Source organism: Siniperca chuatsi, linkage group LG13 (assembly GCF_020085105.1).
Source record: "Siniperca chuatsi isolate FFG_IHB_CAS linkage group LG13, ASM2008510v1, whole genome shotgun sequence".
NCBI lineage: Eukaryota > Metazoa > Chordata > Actinopteri > Centrarchiformes > Sinipercidae > Siniperca > Siniperca chuatsi.
The window spans coordinates 28,114,830-28,136,383 of record NC_058054.1 but is presented as its reverse complement, the minus strand read 5'-3'; the positions used below and the strand labels follow the sequence as shown (position 1 = coordinate 28,136,383).

At 41.5% G+C, this 21,554-nt stretch overlaps 1 protein-coding gene across 2 annotated transcripts in view; it reads left to right on the top strand.

Moving 5' to 3' along the window:
• Positions 1-21,554, top strand: part of slc44a5a (solute carrier family 44 member 5a) — a 56,537-nt gene that overhangs the window by 23,588 nt on the left and 11,395 nt on the right. For both annotated transcript variants that reach the window (XM_044220121.1, XM_044220120.1), the window contains exons 3-8: positions 2,533-2,606; positions 11,097-11,181; positions 16,028-16,112; positions 16,533-16,661; positions 17,117-17,177; positions 19,145-19,268. In XM_044220121.1, the coding sequence (XP_044076056.1) occupies positions 2,533-2,606; positions 11,097-11,181; positions 16,028-16,112; positions 16,533-16,661; positions 17,117-17,177; positions 19,145-19,268 (558 nt within the window). The remainder of the gene's footprint in view (positions 1-2,532; positions 2,607-11,096; positions 11,182-16,027; positions 16,113-16,532; positions 16,662-17,116; positions 17,178-19,144; positions 19,269-21,554) is intronic.

Here is a 21,554-nt window from a genome sequence, read left to right as displayed (position 1 = left end):
AGGTTGTATTATTGCAATTCCTTATTATCAGGCTGCCCGAATAAGTACCTTAAGAGTCTTCAGCTGATCCAGAATGCTGCGGCACATGTACTGACAAGACCTAGGAAAAGAGATCATATCTCTCCAATATTAGTTTCTCTGCACTGGCTCCCTGTAAAATCCACAATAGATTTTAAAATCCTCCTCACCTACAAAGCTCTTAATGGTCAGGCAGCATCATATCTTAAAGATCTCATAATACCATATTACCCGACTAGAACATTGCGCTCCCAGAATGCAGGGTTACTTGTAGTCTCCAAAAGTAGAATGGGAGCCAGAGCCTTCAGTTATCAAGCTCCTCTCCTGTGGAATCAGATCCCAGTTTGGGTTCGGGAGGCAGACACCATCTCCACATTTAAGAGTAGGCTTAAGACTTTCCTCTTTGATAAAGCTTATAGTTAGGGCTGGCTTGGGTGAGCCCTGATCCATCCCTTAGTTATGCTGTTACAGGCCTAGACTGCCGGGAGACTTCCCATGATGCACCTCTTTCCTCTCTCCTTCTCTCCCTCTCCATCTGTATGCATTTTTATCCCATTACTGCATGTTACTAACTCGATATCTTCTCTCTCCCGTAATTCTGTGCTTTCTCGTTTCTCTTCTCTCTCCTTCTGTCGCTTTCAGCAGGTATTTCTGCCTCCGGAGCTGCAGAGACTGGATCTGTAGTTGTGGGCCACTTGCTGCCCCCGTGTTCCTGCTCGACAACAGATACTACAGTTGTTGTTATTGGCTCCGTTACTAATACTGTCATTATTATTCCTATAGCTGTCATTCCTATTATTATTAATTTATTAATATTACCACTACAATTACATTACTACTATTTAAAAATTCTAAGTGGAATTTGCATTGCATTGCAAACCTCTCTCTCTCTCTCTAAACCTATCTCTCTCTGTCTCTCTTTTTCTCTCAAAACCTAACACGGCATCAGTGGATTGCCGCCCACCATTGAGTCTGGTTCTGTCCAAGGTTTCTGCCTCTTAAAGGAAGTTTTTTCTTGGCACTGTTGCCAAATGCTTGCTCATGGTGGGATTTGTTGGGTCTCTGTAAATAATATTATAAAGACTACGGTCTAGACCTGCTCTATAGGAAAAGTGCAATGAGATAACTTCTGTTATGAATTGGCGCTACATAAATTGAATTGAAGTTGAACTGAATTGGGTTGAAGATGGCTGCAACTCCACCTCCACCTCAACATTAATTTTAGTGACCTCCGATTGGCGTAATCGGGAGTCGTTATCGCCGACGTGAATAACAAATATTGTATTTACGCTTATCCTTAGCCAGCAGTTTTAAATAGGATTCAATGTCACCTGCTCTGGCCCCATTAGACTATGGTCGCTGGTGTCATTAACTTCACATTTCTCAAAATGGACAAACAGAGTTGGTTTCTCAGCGGGCGTGTCACTGAGTGGGGAGAACTTGTTAGAAACGTGAACAGGTTGGTGGTGAACCGTGGGCTTCTGCTTAGGAATGCTTCCTTCGGACAGTCACTCAGCCTCCCCCAGGACGGCTAACAGGAGCTACCTCTGGTTGGTCCACACCGGCTACTGGGGGCTTGCTAACTACAGCAGCTATCGATTGAGTTCCCATGGTGCTTAATGGCGTTTCCAATTCACTAAGCTTCGCCTCCAACGCTACAAATAAACTACATTTATTACATGTACCATTATCACTAAAGGAGGCAGAGGAATAGCTAAACATTTGACACATGGAGCAAGAGAGAGCAGTAGAGGGAGAGAGAGAGAGAGAAGCCATCGCTAGCTACTAAGCTAAAGAACGGTAGCTAGCAAAACTGAATAGCTGTAAATGTAAACTGTGGGATTAGCAAGAAAGTCGCTAAAAGAAGGAGAGAGCTATGAGTGCCTGAGCAGAACTATTGTACGTTTAAATGTAAAGCAGATAATTAGCCGCTGTAATGAAGAATCAAACAAAATTAACTGGGATGAGCTAGAGCAGCAAAAATATGCTACTAGTAACACACAAACACTGCAGATCGGAAATGAGACAATATGCACGTCAGCACGTCCTGCTACTGCTGGGGTATACTGTAACTGACCTGTTTGCCTGCTAGCTGGACTGAAAAATGGTCAGTGGCTAAGATGATTATTAGAAACCTCTCTCTACGAAAAGAGTTTGCACCAGTTATGTTCAACTTCTCTGTTGTATGTCTGTAATATGAAGCTCCTCTTCAAGTACTACAGGGCTTCAGTTCCCTGCACTTTTCCACCCACGTCATTTGGGTATATAAACCAGCAGCCATCTGATAACAGTTCACTTCTTAAAACTTAAAATTTCACATGACAGTATCTCACTGGTTTGAAGTGGGCAGGGTTCAGCTGAAAAATGGTGTCACACATTTCTGTGCACCAATCAGGATTTAGCAACATCAGAATCCTTCAGAGCCCTAAGCCTTTGAATCAAATGTGATCAAACTAGCGACTAGGCAGAATAGTAATCATGGATTTACAACTCGTTTCTTCTCTGTCTCTTTAGAAGCTGCACTGATGTCTTATGTTGTTTGATCTTCATCATTGTCATCCTCTTATATGTGGCCCTGGGGATAGTGGGTGAGTCTACACACAATCACACACACAATGCCTTCAATGTGGCAAAAAGCCTCTTTGATCAGACCTCTCTTGCAGTGCATTCTCTAGTGAATATATAAACACATACAATCTTTGTTGTTTCTTCTTGATTGCTCTAACTCTCAGCCACACACACCATGATACTATGACTGTGTTTGCAGGCACTCAAAGAGCAGCTCTATATTTAGTCTTGTAGGAAAGAAAGAAATGCTGCATTGACCACTGTAGGTGGAAAGTTCTCACAGTAATTAACGTTTAGATACAGTACACACCACAAATACTGCGTTGCAGCTGGACACACATGTAAGAATTACTTGGAATACATCAACAATCCAGTGGTTCCAATTCATTGGTTCAAGCAGAAACATATGGCATGTTTCACATCCATGAAACTTCTCAATAGGGTTTTACCTGAGTGTGTCTTGTAATTGAATTGAGTACTTATAACTGTAATTTTTCATGATAAGCAAGTAAAAATTCTATACTTTTTTATCTAAATTATTTTGGGAGACTACAAGGTCCCCTAATAATCCAGTGTGAATACATTTGTCAATTTTCTAAAGCTGCACTAATTCGTTGACAAAACAATCTCACCCCAAGGTCCATTTAGAGACTATTTGGAGTTTTCGTCACGTGTCGTATTCTGGTGTGGTATGGTATGTGGACCCAAATGCAGAATATGAGGAAGCGGTATGAGGATGAGGATACTGCTGTGATCCAGCAGAGAATTCATTGTCGTGCTGCGACCCGGCAAACGGTTCTGCAGCATGCTGCGGTCCAACCGGGGCAGGAGGCGGTTGCAATCCAGCGGCGACTAGGGATTGGTGCTGCTGCAATCCAGCCGGGGCAGGAGGCGACTGCGATCCAGCTGCGAGTCCAGGAGGCCGCTGCGATCCAGCAGGGCGCCCAGGAACTGAGAACTGCTGCAATCCAGCAAAGGGTCCAGGAACTGGGGGCTGCTGTGATCCAGCCAGGAACAGAGGCAACTGCAATCCAGCTGCGACAAGGGGTTGGTGCTGCTGCGATCCAGCCGGGAAAGGAGACGGCTGCGATTCAGCAGTCAGTCCAGGAGGCGGCTGCAATCCAGCAAAGGGTACAGGAACTGGGGGCTGCTGCGATCCAGCAGGGAGTCCAGGAACTGGGGGCTGCTGCGATCCAGCAGGGCATCCAGGAACTGGGGGCTGCTGCGATCCAGCAGGGCGTCCAGGAACTGGGGGCTGCTGCGGTCCAGCAGAGGCAGGGGGCTGCTGCGATCCAGCAGGGAGTGATGGCTGCTGCGATCCAGCAGGGAGTGCTGGCTGCTGCGATCCAGCAGGGAGTGCTGGCCGCGGCGGTGGCGTGGGGACTGGAGGCTGCCGCTGCACTGGGACTGGAGGCGGCAGCGGGGCAGGCGAGCAGCAAGGCTGCGGGGCAGGTGAGCAGCTGGGCGGCTGGGCCGCAGTGCAGGCGAGCAGCTGGGCAGGCGAGCAACTGTGGGAGCCACGCTTCCTCCTGCAGCATTTCCCGGACGGCGCAAAGAAAGCAACAGACTGAGGTGCCCCCTGGCTTGCAGGCTGAGATGCTGACTCGAGACTAGCACGTAGGAGGTAAGTATGTAGGGATATGAACTGGGGGCCAGCAGGCTGGGGTGCAGGCTGATGGCTGGCAGGCCGGGGTGCTGTCCGATGGCTGCAAGGACCACCGAGAGCCAGGCGGGTGCCTAGGTATGGATTCGGGGCTGGGACCGGTTGAGGAGTAGCAGGCAGGGTTGCAGGCTGGGGTGTCTGGGTATGAAGGAAATCCGTGAGCCACCCAGGGATGGCCTCCCTTAGCCCAGGCGATGTCGAGAGTCTGGTTTCAATCCGACATTTGATTGCCTTTTTGCGGGACTCGTCACGTACCCCCCAAATGTCCCTTAGGCATACCAGATCACGGACCATCTGGTCCACTTCCTCGGACAACTCTGCTGGGTCCATGATTGGTTGGATCATTCTGTCGTGTTCTGGTGTGGTTTTGGTATGTGGACCCAAATGCAGAATATCAGGAAGCGGTATGAGGATGAGGTAGCCGGATGACTACAGTGTTTATTGGGTGAAGTGGTATGCAGGCAGGTACAGTCAGACAGACCGGTAGGCAGACAGTTCAACAAACAGGCAAAAGGCTGGCAGTGGTGGAAGCAGGGGAGTGAGTCCAAGGTGGTAAAACGGTTCACTAGGGAGCAGGCAAATTACAAAATCCAGGATCCAGCCAAGGTCCAAAGGAGACAAAGAATCCAATACAAACTCATGGTAAGAATGCTGGGGAACTGGGCACAGGAACCAGGTACAACAAAAGGTGCACCAAACAGCGACACACACAAAGGTCAGGAACACTCACAAGATTACATTAACAACAATGATCCAACACTGAACAAAGACCCGGACTAAATACCCTAGGGGAGGTGAAACAACGAGATACAGGTGCAAACAATCAAGGAAGGGCCAACAATCAAAACTAGAGGGAAAACAAAGATAGGAAGTAAAACCACAAGACACACAAGGGAACAAAACCTTAAAACTATGACAACATGATCTTAGAATTGTAGGTGTTAATATTTCCATTTATTCTGAGCACTTTAAGGACTTCTCATACTGTACATGTTGGCTAAAAAGTTGAACTTCGAAGTTCATTCTTGACCTTGGAAACCATAGCTGACAAAACAATCTCACCTCACGCCTCATGTGGTAATTGTTCTGGAGCTTTCAATCACAACACATAGACTTCCTCAGATTTTATGTATGGAACTTTGGTCACATGATAAAAGGTGGTGTATATGGGGGGAGACCCCTGTCTCTCTTCGAAGATGGTCTCTGGTGTCAGATGCGAATGTCCTCCTTGTTCTTTCTCCAACCCTCTCCTCGTCGATGACTTTTGACCTCTTCCCAGTTGATGCATGTCCAAGGCTACTGTCTCCCCCTATATATAACCACCTGTTCACGTGATGGCACCTGAGCCATCTCTAAAGTGAGATGCAGTTGAAAGCGGGGACAGGACTGGGTCTGGTTCCTCTGCTGAGTCTCAGCTGGATAAGCCTCTGTTCAGTGTCCTCCTGCTCTCTGTATTCACCTGCACAGTGTTTTAATGCAGACCAACCCACTATTTCGTTGTTGTTATTGACATACATGTATCTTACCTGTTGTCAGACAATTAAATAAGCATTGTGGGTTACAAAAGCTCCTAACCAGAACAGTTATTCCTGAATTGCTTCACCTAGATTCTGATCAAATCAGTATTTTCACATGTCAAAGCCTTTGTCTCCACATGACAAAAGTATAGTATTTTTATCAAGCCTTTGACACAGACAGAAATGCTAGATTTGGTGACCGTCATAATCATATTACCTAAAGGCAGTTTTAATGTAAGAATCTCCTGAAGCTCTAGCTGCAGTCTCATGTTCGTGCAGTCTCAAACAGCAGGCAGAGCTTCTGCTTCACCAGTGGATAAGTATGAGATCATCCCTGTCCCAAAAGGCTTGTATATCACCCAAGGGTTAGATCACAGAGCTTTCAAATGCTGATGTTAAGTTTATTTTCTTTCTTTCTTTTATGTAAAATGTGCAAAAATGTCCAAACTGTTCAGTATTTCTTCTGAATTTTTATTCCTTTCAGTATGAAAAGTATCTGAAACAGCTGATTTAAACAGTCACAGACAGATCTAATGACATATATACCACCAATTTTTACTCGTAAATTACTTTTTGTCTGTTATTTGGATATGTGTGATTACAGGTAGAGATATTTAAAAGGCTGCTAGAACCAGAATTGTCTGGTGCTACTTACCTGCCACTACTATTACAATTTATTTCTACTATTGCAGTCTATTTCTACTATTGCTGAAGCTACTACTGCAAATACTACTCCCAACTACTGCTAGTTGGACAGCAGGTGCTATTCCTACTACCACTCCTATTCCTGCTACTATAGATTGTGCTGTTACTATTACCACAACTGCTCTTATTTCCAGAACCTCTAAATTGTTGTGTGTGTGTGTGTGTGTGTATGTGTGTGTTGCTTCATATCCTAGTATGAGCTCATTCCCAAGGAGCAGTGTGTTAGTACGGAGCAGATGTGGTTAATGGAGTTCTGAGTGAGTGGATCAGAGCAGGGGTCCACTGGTGGGGCTTTTTGCCACACTGAAGGCACTGTGTGTGTGTGTGTGTGTGTGTGTGTGTGTGTGTGTGTGTGTGTGTGTTACTGGGGGCTACTGGTGACATCATCCAATAAAGAGAACGTGAATCCACTAATCCGACTTTACACACAGACATGCACACACTAACCACACTAGCCTTCATTTCTACACACACACAAACACACACACACATTCGCCTGTGTGTGCATGTACTGTATGTGATTATATGAGTGAATGAATAAAGAGCATGGACACAATACATAGCCATACACACTCACAGGTGCACACAAAGACTGTTTACAAAATCACTCCACTCCAGCTCTGCTACTACCAAACATGGATGACATCATTCCCAATGACATCACCCTCTCTCTCTCATACATACCCCCTGTCTGTACCTTGTACTTAGCCCCCATCCCTTTTTTCTCTCCTTCTTTTCATCAGTGCCACACACACTCACACATACAGTATAAAGACAATCTCCTCTCTATTCACACTTTTATCATTGTCATTAATTACATCAACTATTTTATTGCACTGTACATATATGAATGTTTCAATGATGATAAGATTTACTAGTTTACTAGGGCCAGGTCATTAACAAGCCACTTTTCCACACTACAAAACATCTAGAGTTCCGTTCTAATCCCTTTGTGCAGAAAGGATAGTCAATTTTGCCAATCCTCCATACTATTAAATTTTTACTGTTTATTTTATTGCTTTTCTGTATTTCATGTGTTTTATGTCTTTATATTTCGTCATTCACTGTGTTATTTTATTTTTCTTGTTGTGAAGCACTTTGTACTTTGTTTTGATAAGTGCTCTATAAATAAAGTTTTATTATTATTTATTATTACCATAGAAAAAACACAAAACATGGTTATCAACCAATATTTATATTATTATCATATATATTTTTAGAATACATCTTCCTTTCCAGAAATATGACAAAAAATTATTTGAAACTGTTGGTGTGAAGCATAGGAGCAAATGAAAGAGAAAGGTAGCTTATCTCTTTAAAATCACTTACAGTTTTTTTTTTTACAATTGCTAACTCACATTTCTCTATGCGTTCACTTTTTCAAAACTCTTTACACAGTTCTCTTTAGTAACATGCAGCTCAGCTTCAGTTCATCTGACATCCAAAATGAAATGATGCAAACAAAACACTTCATACGCATCTCAGGATCAACTCATGTACCAGAACACTGACAACATTTGTCTGCTAACAGTATCACTGTTGTCTTTGTAAAAGTATCTTCTATTTATTTATGTACCATAAACCATGATTTCATTACAACAAATATAAGGTAACTTCCTTATTGCATGGATTGTGCTGCCTCACAGTAAATGTCACAGAAATGAATCAGAAATGTTGCAATATACTTCAATTCATTTTCTTTTTGTTTTGTTGACATTTTTGTTTGAGTAATTCCAAGTGCACAAAATGAAACTAAAGTAATTCCAGTAATACAATACAAACTCTACATATCCAATATACATACTTGTATAGGAGAGCTACAGATATAGACTGATCAGTGCTAGTCAACCCTGTCTCCTGCATTTGGCCACAAGTTCTCATCCACATCACATCTTATATCCTCTCTTGAAATCCACCTGGGACAGAATCTTTTTGCATTTCTGATCCATCCTTGGCAATGTGTTGCAGATATGTCAATCAGGAGAGGCTTCATTATGAGTGAACAAACATTTTTATTGACATGACATAATAAAGATGAGAAATGTGAAGAGTCTTTGGCGATTAGACTCCATAGTGATGTCATCATATTTAAACGGGGGTAGTGAAGCCGTGAGTAGTATAGGATATGGTGGTGGAAGGATGCTGAAGATCTGGATGTGATGAGTGGACTTCTGAAGAGCTCAACCTGCACTGGATGTGATGAACAGGAGGTGAATGGGGTGGAGGAGGGTCACAATGATTCCGCACTGAAATGAAAGCTGACAGCGAGCAGAGAGGAGAACAGATTTAAGTTTGACAGCAGCAATATGATTGGCTGATGAGAGTTCACGGCAAATTCTGGTTGGTTAACTGAAAGAGTAGATGCCCATATCAGCTGATTAGAGAAGCAGGAAGAGAGAGACAGAGAGAGAGATGTGAATGAATGAGGCATGAAGATAGTCTTGCTAATTGAATTTAAACTGAGCTTCATATCCAGACATCCAGCACTCATTGTGCCCAAGAGGGACATCTGATCATGTGGCTGGTGGTGATAAACTCTCCACCTCCATAAGGAAAAGATTTCCTCTGTGGAGTTGAGAAATGGAGAATAAGGTGGTACGGAGACGTGACACCATCCTGGGATGGGCTAAAACCACTCTACATTAGCTTTAATGTCGGATGGGAGGCCATTCCAGAGCTTGGGAGCAGCAACAGAGAAAGCTCGGTCACCTTTGGTTTTGAGGCATGAGTGAGAGACTAAGAGTTGTTGTGAGGATGACCTAAGTGACCTGGGTGCCCTCAGGATATATGGAAGGAAGGAATATGGAGTTAGCAGATCAGTAACATATTGTGGAACTAATCCATTTATCGTAGTATGTAACATGTTCAAAATGCAGTGTCTAGTATAAATGACTACCGCCCTGTGGCTCTCACCCCCACTCTGATTAAGTGCTTTCAGAAACTGGTTCTCCAACACATTAAAAACAACATCCCAGCCAGCCTGGACCCTCACCAGTTTGCATTCAGAACCAACAGATCCACAGAAGATACCATCTCCACTGCCCCCCACTCTGCACACACCTCGAGAACAACAACACCTGCATCAGACTGCTGTTTGTTGATTTCAGCTCAGCATTCAACACAATCTCCTCCATGAAACTGATTGGACTGACATCTCAGTCACAAACAGACCCCAGACAGTTCTGATTGGCGGTCACCCCTCCTCCACTCGAGTGCTCAACACTGGAGCCCCCCAGAGCTGTGTGCTCAGTGCCCTCCTGTTCACACTGTACACCCACGACTGCAGCCCCGGACATGGACACAACTCTCTTGTGAAGTTTGCGAACAACACTACCATCACTGGCTGGATTCCAAACAATGATGAGAGTGGTGCACAGAGAACAACCTACTGCTCAGCATCAGCAAAACCAATCGTTTGGAGCTGATCATTGATTTTAGGAAAAAGGAGGCAAAGACACACACTCCTGTCTACATCAGTGGAGCTGAGGTGGAGCAGGTGAACAGCTTTAGGTTCCTGGGAATCAGCATCACAGAGAATCTGACATGGTCCTCTCACATCTCCACGCTGGTAAAGAAAGCTCAGAAATGGCTGTATTTCTTAAGGAAACTTAAGAAGGCAAAATTCCCGTGCCAAGTTCTTATTAACTTTTACAGAGGAGCAATAGAAAGCATCCTGACTGGAAACATCACAAACTGGCATGGGATGCGGCCCAGGACAGGAGGGCTCTGCAGCGGGTGCTTAAAACTGCCCAGAAGATCATTGGTATCCATCCATTAAGCATCGTGACATCAGTGAGCTGCCTGTGCAGAGCCCAAAGGACACTAAAACACCACAAAGGTTTGGTGGTGGTTGAGTTTGAGTGAGAAAACAGTTCATGAAATTTGAAAGATGTGGTCATTGAATGCATTTTGTGTAAAAGCAATGAAAATGAGTTTAGTCCACATTGACTTCTGCTGTGTTGACTGTGTGAACAGTTTTGAAAAAGTGAGCATTATAGACAAATGTGACTTACATTTACATTTCAAAACAACACACAATGTATGTTGCAATGTACTGTAGTAATGAGGTACAATACTAGCATACTTAAAAGTAATGGTAATATTAATGACTTCAGAGACAAACCAAGTGCAGGAACACAAAACCTAGTAAATCACAGTAATGAGATTTGTTTATTTTATTTTATGTCACTGCAATGTTTTGGCACTGAGGGATAGTGGAAGGTTGAAAACAAGCAAAATTCATCATTTATTCACACACACACACACACACACCCATATTTCTCCCATGGTTACCGGATGTCTCAGTCCCTCTCTGTTGTGTTGTGCAAAGACCATGTTGTACATCAGCGTTTGACTGATTTGAATAGTTGAAGGCTGAATAAAGCTACAAATAGTTAGGTATTTTGTGCTGACATTTAGTAGCTTCACAATTTACAATTTCCCCCATAAATTTCAAATTCTATAAATAAATAATATCAGATAAAGTTAAAATATCAGATATATAATATTATAGTAACAACTTGGTCTAAACCTAGTCTCCACTGTGTATAACTGCTTATAGAATGCAGTGTATCTGCTTCTTGTTTCTGTGTTAAATGATCTGTCTTGTCTGTCTGTCTTTCCAGCCTGGTTACATGGGGATCCCAGGAAGGTACTCCATCCAACAGACAGTTATGGCCAGTTCTGTGGTCAGAAAGGAACTTCCAATGCGTAAGTCACTGCTATTACACTCTACACACCAGATCCCTTACACCCTACAGGGGTGTTGGTCTGGGGTTCCAGAGTAACAAAATCTTTGAATGTAGGAGCAGCATGTAGGAGGTCATACAACAGTGAATGCCATTAAAAACCACTCTTGGTAAAAAATTTGCACAAGCAGTTTCTATAGAAGGAATGAGACATTGTACTATGCATTCATGCTGCCAATATCACATAATCGTTGCAATCATTAACTGACCTACTAATTTTATCTAACTACATTTTTACACAAGTAATTTTACTTAGTTAAATGTAGATACATTTGTTTAAAGTCACATTACTTTTACATGAGTAAAATATCCTAGTACTCTTACAAATCACAGGAGATTACTGAGTAATACTAGTTGCATTTCAGTAGAGCTTTGATGGCAAATTAGAATTGAAAAATGTAATAATCCTAATCTGCTGATTCCTGAAACAAATGAATTAGCGTCAATAGTGCATATCCTGTAGATGGGATGTCATGAATACATAATAGCATAATTCAGAAAATCTTGGACACATGTTGTTCTGTTTTAGAGGAATGTTTCTACTTAAACATTATTCTGAAGGTTGAATACAAAAATTCTGGGATGTTGGGTCTTTCAGGGCCTGAGGGCCAGAGTGAACTTTAGCCTCCTCCCCAAATAATCTGCACAAATTGGTCCTCAAATGGCCATCAAAGTGTACATATTAGTAATAAACTGCGACAAGTTTCATGAAATCTGAATTTACAGTTCTCTTCTCTTCTTTCGCTTCAACATACTGACAAATCATGCAACAGGTCAATGGTAGATATATCCATATATGCCCCATGTACAAGGCTGAGTCCTTACTGCAGCAGCCAAAGTTCGAATCCAACCCACGCCATATTTATGGGATATACACAACTGGAAATGGAAATACTGTACATAAGGTAGCCTTTTTTGACAAGGCAGCATAAATCGTCAGTACACCAGCAGTGTGTAACTGCATGTGAAAAATAATAAAACAACCACACAATCAATTATTGAATTAAATTGAACTGAATTTAAATAGTTTCATCATGTTGAGAATATTACAAAGCAGTCAGCCAAACATCTAGCAGTATTAGGCGATACCACGGATGTAGTAAGTTGTAATTTGCGGCATTAAGCCGGAACTTACAGGCGAATGAACACAAGTAGTTTGTGTTTTGAATTATTTCATTTACTTGTGCTGAGCAAATGAAGCTGCATTGGAAACGTCCATTCTAAGGAAATGTTGCAGTGCATGCAGAGATCAAGCTTATATAATAGGCTAGGCTATGAAAACGTAGCTAAGGAAGCTTTCATTTCCTGCAGGCATTGTGGATTCAGCACAAGCAGGCTAAGTTTAACAGGCTGGCTTTGTAATGTTTCTTTGCAAATGCATCACAAATAAAGAACAATTCAGAAGAGTGAATCATGAATGAAAGGATGATTTGCTGTCTTTTCATCTTTACTAACGTTAGCTAGCTACAGAATGCCGCTCAAAGGCTACTGGCATCTACCAGCAACTTTTAAGGTGGAATGTTTTTTTGCATTTTACTTAATGCATGAGTTAACATCATGAATCAATCAACACACCTTAAATGTGAACCCCAGCGATGAAACGCTACATTGTTTTTCTGTATCTCCTTGTTAAAGTGTCCGAGTGAAACAAGCACACTCGCAATTCAATCTGCATTGTGGAATGTCACAAATCGCTCTGTTAAGCTATTTTTATTTATCCGCCACTGTGGCTGGTAGGTTGAGCAAATTCACCCGTATTTGACGGGTGGCGGGTGCTAATTTCCACCTCTGGTTGTCATCTACTGGTGATTCCTTGTTGCTGCATGCTGAAGAGTTTTTTTTCTTTCTTTTGAAAATATTCATATTATACATACAATAAGTGACACAGCAGAGGAGCCCACTGATATTAAAAGGTCAGGGGTTTTCAAAGTCTGACTCTATGGGCACGCCCTCACCCATGGAAGTACAAAAAACTCACTGGCTTACTTTGATACTAAAGAAAACTGATGATTCTCTGGCACATTCTGGAGTTTTAAGGAGCATCTTCTTTATGATTTCTAAGGGGATTTATTGTGCTGGACAGAGAGATAATGATATCCTCGGGACGTGTGAGTCACACTGAATCTAAAGATATGTCTGTGTGTTGGAGTTATGAGACTGAGAAGGAGTACAATCTTTAATGCAAACTGCAGTGATTGGGCACTAAGGGTTATAAAGTATCTTCATTGCCTCCATGAGCTGTGAGTCAGAGCTGCAGCAGCACTGTCAACCTGATAAGCTGGCAAATCAATAGCCAAACTACAATAGCTAAGTTCTTGTTGTTTTCAGAACAATGGCATGCACCTGTCTCATTCACCCAATGCAGACCTGCTTCTACAGGACAACTTGAGCCCTATACATTTTTGGTTGTACAGTAGAGAGTATTTAATAAACTACTGACACAATTACAAGACCAAATACAGTTCTAACAACAACAATGAATAGCAAGAAAACTGAATTGCTTGTAATAAAAAATTAAATCCTGAAGGCTTGGGAAGAGTTTTAGAGGACTTGGTGTGGTTACTTTTGATTATGGAAATCCCTCATAATATAATAGCCCATAATAAAAGTTTGTGCCTTATAGTAGTCCCTTGTAATATTTAAAATATTTTTCACTGCACTTGTCATATGTTTAAAAGACAGACTTGATAGCTGGGGTTAACTATGTCTTGTTTGTTGGTGTATTTTTCTTAGGGAAGCACATTTAATAATAATAATAATGGTAGTGGTAATATTGATAGGAATAATAATAATAATAATAATAGTAATAAGACTAATAATAATAATTGTTGCAGCGGTCGTCGAGCAGGGGAGCAGCAAGCTTGCAATCATAGATCCAGACTCTGCAGCTCTGAAGGCAGGAATACCTGCTGAAAGCGACAGAAACAGAGAAGAGAGAGATGAAAAACTTCCTTTTAAGAGGCAGAAAGCTCGAGCAGAACCAGACTCAGAGTGGGCGACTGGTTGGGTTGGGTTGAGAGAGAGAGAGAGAGAGAGAGAGAGAGAGAGAGAGAGAGCAGGAGTAAGAGAGCATACAGTAGCACAATGCAAATTTTGCAAAGAGAAGAGAGAGACGAGAAAGCACAAAGCTACGGGAGAGAGAAGATGTCGAGTTAGTAACATGCATTAATGGGATAAAAATGCATACGGATGGAGAGGGAGAGGAGGAGAGGGGAGCTCAGTGCATCATGGGCGGTGTGGAGATGGTGTCTGCCTCCCGAACCCAAACTGGGATCTGATTCCACAGGAGAGGAGCTTGATAACTGAAGGCTCTGGCTCCCATTCCACTTTTGGAGACTCTAGGAACCACAAGTAACCCAGCATTTGTTCTAGTGCGGTAATAAGGTACTATGAGCTCTTTAAGATACAATGGTGCCTGACCATTAAAAGCTTTGTAGGTGAGGAGAAGGATTTTAAATTCTATGCTGGATTTTTCAGGAAGCCAGTGCAGAGAAGCTAATATTGAAGAGATATGATCTCTTTTCCTAGTTCTTGTCAGTACATGTGCTGCAGCATTCTGGATCAACTGGAGAGTCTTAAGGGACTTATTTGGGCAGCCTGATAATAAGGAATTGCAATAGTCCAGCCTAGAAGTAACAAATGCATGGACTAGTTTTTCTGCATCATTTTGAGACAGGATGTGCCTGATTTTTGCAATGTTACGTAGGTGAAAGAAGGCAGTCCTTGAAGTTTGTTTCATGTGGGAGTTAAAGGATAATGTCACGGATAGCCAGGCTCCACATTCACCATGCCACAGCGCGCTCCCTCACCAGAGTTGTAATCACACACCTGATCCCCATCTGCACCGCATCACAACCAGTATAAGAACACCCCACTCACCTCAGTCAGTTGTCCGGTCTCGTTTATACAAGGACGCTAATCCTCCCTGAACCAGACTACGCTTTGGACTCCAGCCTTTTCCCGTGTGTGTTTCCTCCCCCGTGTTCCTGCCTCCTGTCAAGTGTTCTCCTGTCTTCAGCATGTGTGACTCCTGCTCCCGATCTCCCGCCACAGTCTAGCAAGGACGGTATCTGTAAACCATCACCCACCTCTGCTCCACTCACTGTGTGTCTCATTGCTGTGTTGTAAATAAAACCATCTCTGTCTCCACCTCGGTGTCTCCTGCCCTTCTGTCTGTAACAGATAAATCCTGATCAAAGATCAGAGGTTTCTTACGGTGGTGCTTGAGGCCAGGGCAATGCCATCTAGTGTAACTATATCTTTAGATAACGTGTCTCGGAGGTGTTTGGGGCCAAGTACAATAACGTTAGTTTTGTCAGAGTTTAATATCAGAAAATTGCAGGTCATCCTGGTTTTTATGTCCTTAAGGCATGCCTGAAGTTTAGCTAACTGATTAGTTTCATCTGGCTTGATCGATAGATATAATTGGGTATATCTACAGTAAACGTATTCCCCCTGTAGACAGTCCAGTTTCTCCACACAGTACGGTCAATATAGACCAGACTGCAGTTAGGCACAAGATATGTTATGCTATTTAACCTCTCAAACTCTTGATCTTCCCCTAAAGTTTTCTTCTATGTTTGTAAACAAAAGAAAAAAACAGGCAGGCACCATTACATCAGATGGAAACAGTGCTGTATTCAGCTTGCATGATTTTTATAAGCTTTAGGATCTCCAGTATAATTTAAAATACAACTCTGTTGATTTGAACAATGGATGGCTGCAAACATATGTTTGTGGTTGAGCCAATTATTTTGCCATGAGGTTAATCGCAAATTCCTGACTCTTGACATAAACATTTTTTGCAGGAAGAAACCCATCCTATTCTATTTCAACATCTTGAAATGTACCAACCCGGCTATACTCATCAACCTACAGTGCCCCACAACTCAGGTACTCTATTAACAATTAATGATGCATATCTGCTGCAGTAACACAGCATCAGTTTATCATGGTTACATCTGCTGCTCCTTTATCATGTCAGTTTAAGCTAAAGAGTATTAGATTAGGACAGAGAGGACTAACCTACTCCTCACTTCAAACACTGTAGAACAACACAGATTTATTGCAGAGATATATTGAATGTATTGATAGTGTTTATTAACTTTTAAAGATTAAAGATTGCAGTTGCAATAAAGCAATAAAAAAAGTATTTTCTAAAAAACGTGTTACTGAAAGCAGCTTGATGTTTACTAGCTGACAGCAAATTTGCATTGGCATCGATAAAGTATCGGTGTGATCCATATGTCCATAACAGTAGTAATTATCTTCCCTAAATATATTAACAAACTGTCTGTGTCAATTCTCTTCCAGATGTGTGTGTCAAAGTGCCCAGACAAGTTTGCCACCTACACTGAGATGCAGCTGCAACACAAACTCAGCAAGAGTTACTGGGAATATTACAGACAGTTCTGTAAGCCTGGCTTTAATAACCCTGACAAGGTACCAATACTGAGAAATGATATACATTTATTATTTAGAAACATGTATACACTGAGCAGGAATTAATAGAGTGCTTTATGTGGTTTGATAAGTTGTGGTTAAATAAAACTCAGCAATGTACAGCATAGAGTACAGTAATACAATATTGTGAGAGTCAAAGTGGATCTTGTTTAAAATTTTAATGTACAGAATCTCAAGGTGTAGCCAAAGATTGGAGAGTGTCCACTATAGACCTCAGGAATACATCTCTGCATCTTTGCTGATGATGTAATCCTGCTGTAAACCTGAATCCCCCCTTTTCAAACATCAGACCAACAAAAATGACCTCATTTCGGAAGTTTTTGTCTGTCTTCTTTGTTTTTGTGCGGACCAGATATCTTCACAAAGACCAAAGTACCAGAAAACACATACATATTATTATTCTAACCCTCCTGTCTCTCCTCTGTTTCTTCCAGCCAGTATCTCAGGTTCTACGAGATGAGGACTGTCCCTCCATGATTGTACCTAGTAGACCATGTAAGGATGAGACACCTCTCTCCCCAACAACCTACTGCAAAATTTCAAGTAACCACTTGACAAAATTAGACGTTTTTGCAGACCAGAATCATTAAAATAACCTCTCCATCTGCTCTAACATATAAATCAGATAATATTTATAGAATTGATGGAGTTGCTAATCATCTTGAATGTTTCATCCCATGGTGTAAATGCAGTTTCTCTGATTATGAGCCAGAAAATAGTTAAACATTAGAAAGTCAGACAGTGTGTTATACAGAACCTCCTCGCTCATCAACTCATTTTTGTTTGTTTGGTTGTTTATTTGTTTACTAATTTATTTATTTATTTCATCATCTATTTAATTGTTTATTTACTCATTTATTAATTTGTTTACATACTTATTCATCTATCTTCTATTATATATTATTCATCTCTTCACCCCTTCCATAACTAGCGACTCCCCAGATTAGGACGACACCTCTAACCGGGCCCTGGCGGCTGAGCGTCCTTGCTGGTTGCCGAAGCAGCTCTGAATTGTGATGTGTTTTGGTCACTGCATGTAGGAGTTAAATGTAATTTCCTGTGTCCACTATGTGGCGCTAGAAAATGTACTTTATGCGTCATGTTGAAGAATATCATGCGTAGTCCATAGCACGAGAATTTCGTGCAAATTGGATCATCTTTGCCATGGAAGGCTTACTTCCTGATGCCACTAGGTGGCGCTATGACTTTACATCATTATTGGCCTGTAGATGTGATCAGGGTGGGACATTTATCAAACATGTGAAATTAGAGGCAGATTGGACGGTGTAAACTGAAGTTACAGCAACGTCCTGTATAAATATTACTTTCTGTGTCCACTATGTTGAGCTAGAGAATACACACTAATAACTCTTGCTGGATATCATGTGTAGACCACACCATGTAAATTCGATGTAAATCGGATGATTTTTGTCACAGAAGGCTGACTTCTTGTTGCCAGTAGGTGGTGCTATGACAATAACTGAATGTTGTTCTAGATAAACACATCTAACTAGATATGTTCAGGGCGGGACTCTTATCATACATGTGAAATTTGGTTCAGATGGGACCATGTACAGTGAAGTCCCAACCACTTCCTGTTTCGTGGCAAAACATCAACATTCGCTACCCCTTAACAGCCACACAGTTCGACAAAAACTCAAGCTTTGTGCAAACTTTTCATCTGCAACCTCTTTTATGTATGTTGACCAAGTTTGAAGTGGATCAGATTAACAGTCTAGGAGGAGTTTGTTAAAACATGACCCTTATAAATTGGCAAAAATATGAAAATGAATTCAAAATGGCCGACTTCCTGTAGGGTTTAGGTCATGGTACTAAGAAACTTTTTTGTTCGTCTTGGCATCTAACATCTGCCACCCCAAATTTCATACATGTACATCAAACCGTAAGGAGGGGCTTACCTACTGTTGTCAGTAGGTGGCGCTACGACTATGACTTAGTTGAAATTGGACCATGTGCAATCGACTTACAAACCACTTCCTGTTTCATGACGAAACATCGAAATTCGCTGCCCCATAACGGCCACACCGTTCAACGAAAACTCAAGCTTTGAGCAACTTTTCAAAGAAAAATGAAATCAAAATGGCCGACTTCCTGTTTGGTTTTGTTGATGGCTCCAAGAGACTTTTTTGGCATGTTACATGTGTGTACCAAATTTTGTTCGTGTGTGAAACAGGAAAGAGGGGCAGAATTTTTGAAAATGTCAAGGGGGCGCTATAGAGCCATTTTGCCCCGCCTATTTCTCAAACCCATAAAATCTAAAATTTTTCACTAGTCCTGATGGCTGAAGTTACGTAGTAGAATACCATGGTGCTTACAGTGCAAATGGGTATTAGTGTCCAAAATGTCAGGTCACTCTCACCTTGACATTTTTAACTATAATGCACTCATATTGAATATTATAAGAACATATGTGTGTGTGTGTGTGTGTGTGTGTGTGTCAGTTCTCCAGAGATGTCTACCAGACTTCATCACTCTGAATGGGACTGTGACTGTAGCTAACAGAACCCGGTTTAAAGATGCTCTGGAAATGGCACGCAGTGTTACTGAACTCCAACATGCTACAAAGTACTGTAACTTCTTCTTTTGCTGTTTTGACTTGTCAAATATCACTCAATAGCACTACAAAATAACTGCACTTTATCCAACCAATACCCCTCCCCCACCCCCAAATCTATTAGACCCTGTGGGTGACTTACTTTCACATGTGTTTCTTGTCACTAGTTGACTGGTGACATGTACTGTAGCTACAGTAGACTTTCTACAAGTTTTTATTTTAACTTCCAGAAGTCTGTGTTTTATCAAAAATTATTTTCAGTTTGTAATGAAGTGAGGGAATGTGATTAAGGATTGGCGCATGTAGTTTCAAGATGTTAGTATTAGGGAAAAAAATATTGATTTGTGTGAACGCTTTTTTGACAATTATAAATTCCATTGTACAAGAAGCCAGCTATTTTGCTGAAAAATATCTCATCAAGACCTGGAATGCAAATGTGTATAGTTAGCATCTAGCTGATTCTAAAAACATTTTTAATGTGTTTGTCTTTGATACAGCAGGTAAAATAATTATAATAATATTGAACACGTCACCATTTTTCTCAGTAAATATATTTCTAAAGGTGCTATTGACATGAAATTTTCACCAGATGTTGGTAACAACCCATGCAATCCACACATGCAAAGAAATCAAACCATTGATGTCCATAAATTAAGTTATCTATAATAATGTTAAATGACACAGGGAAAAAGTATTGAACACGCTTACTGAAATTCATTTAATACTTCGTACAAAAGCCTTTAATGGCGGCTTCAGGACGCCTCCTGTGTGGAGAAATGAGTTGCATGCATTGCTGAAGTGTGATTTTGGCCCGTTCTTCCACACAAACAGTCTTCAGATCTCTTCTATGAACTCTGATCTTTAGTTCTTTCCATAGATTTTCAGTTGGATTCCGGTCAGGAGATTGGCTGGGCCGTTCTAGCAGCTTCATTTTCTCTCTCTGAAACCAGCTGAGAGTTTCCTCGGCTGTGTGTTTGGGATCATTGTCTTGCTGAAATGTCCACCCTCGTTTCATCTTCATCATCCTGGTAGATAGCAGCAGATTTTTATCAAGAATGTCTCTGTACATTTTTCCATTCATCCTTCCTTCAATTATAAGAAGTTTGCCAGTACCGTATGCTGAAAAACGGCCCTACACCGTGATGTTTCCACCTCCGAACTTCACTGTTGGTGTGGTGTTTTGGGGTGATGTGCAGTGCCATTTCTCCTCCAAACATGGTGTGTATTATGGCATCCAAAGAATTCAATTTTGTTGTGCAGCAAACTTTAAAGGAGCTTCAACTTGCTTTTTCGTCACTAATGGAGTCTTGCGTGGTGAGCGTGCATACAGGCCACGGCCGTTAAGCGCATTACTTATCGTTTTCTCACACAGTTGTACCTGCTAATTCCAGGTCCTTCTGAAGCTGTCCACAAGTGGTGCTTGGCTCTTGAACAACTCTTCTGATTATTCTTTTCACTCGTCTGTCAGAAATCTTGCGAGGTCCCTGGTCATGGCTGGTTTATGGTGAAATGATGTTCTTTCCACTTCTGGATTACGGCCCCAACAGTGCTCACTGGAACATTCAGAAGTTTTGAAATCCATCTGTAACCAATGACATCAGTATGTTTTGCAACAATAACGATGCGAAGGTCTTGAGAGAGCTCTTTGCTTTTACCCATCATGAGATGTTTCTTCTGTGACACCTTGGTAATGAGACACCTTTTTATAGGCCATCAGTTGGGACTGAACCAGCTGATATTAATTTGCACTGACAAGGGGCAGGATTGCTTTCTAATTACTGATTGTCTTGGCTTTCCATGCCTTTTTGCAACTCCCTTTCTTCATGTCCTTGCCACTGTCGCCAAATGCTTGCTCATGGTGGGATTTGTTGGGTCTCTGTGAATAATATTATAAAGAGTACGATCTAGACCTGCTCTATAGGAAAAGCGCAATGAGATAACTTCTGTTATGAATTTGTGCTATATAAATAAAATTGAATTGAATTGAATGTGTTCAATATTTTTTCCCTGTGTCATTTAACATTATTATACATAACTTAATTTATGGACATCAATGGTTTGATTTCTTTGCATGTGTGGATTTCATGAGTTACCAACATCTGGTGAAAATTTCATTTCAGTAGCACCTTTAGAAATATATTTACTGAGAAAAATGGTGACGTGGTCAATACTTATTTTACCTGCTGTATAACATCTATGGGACCCGTCTCTGTCTTCTCTCTCTGTTCAGGACCCTTTTAAATTTCTAGTCAAATCCCACTTTTGCATATTAACACATTTTTCTCTCCTCCATGCAG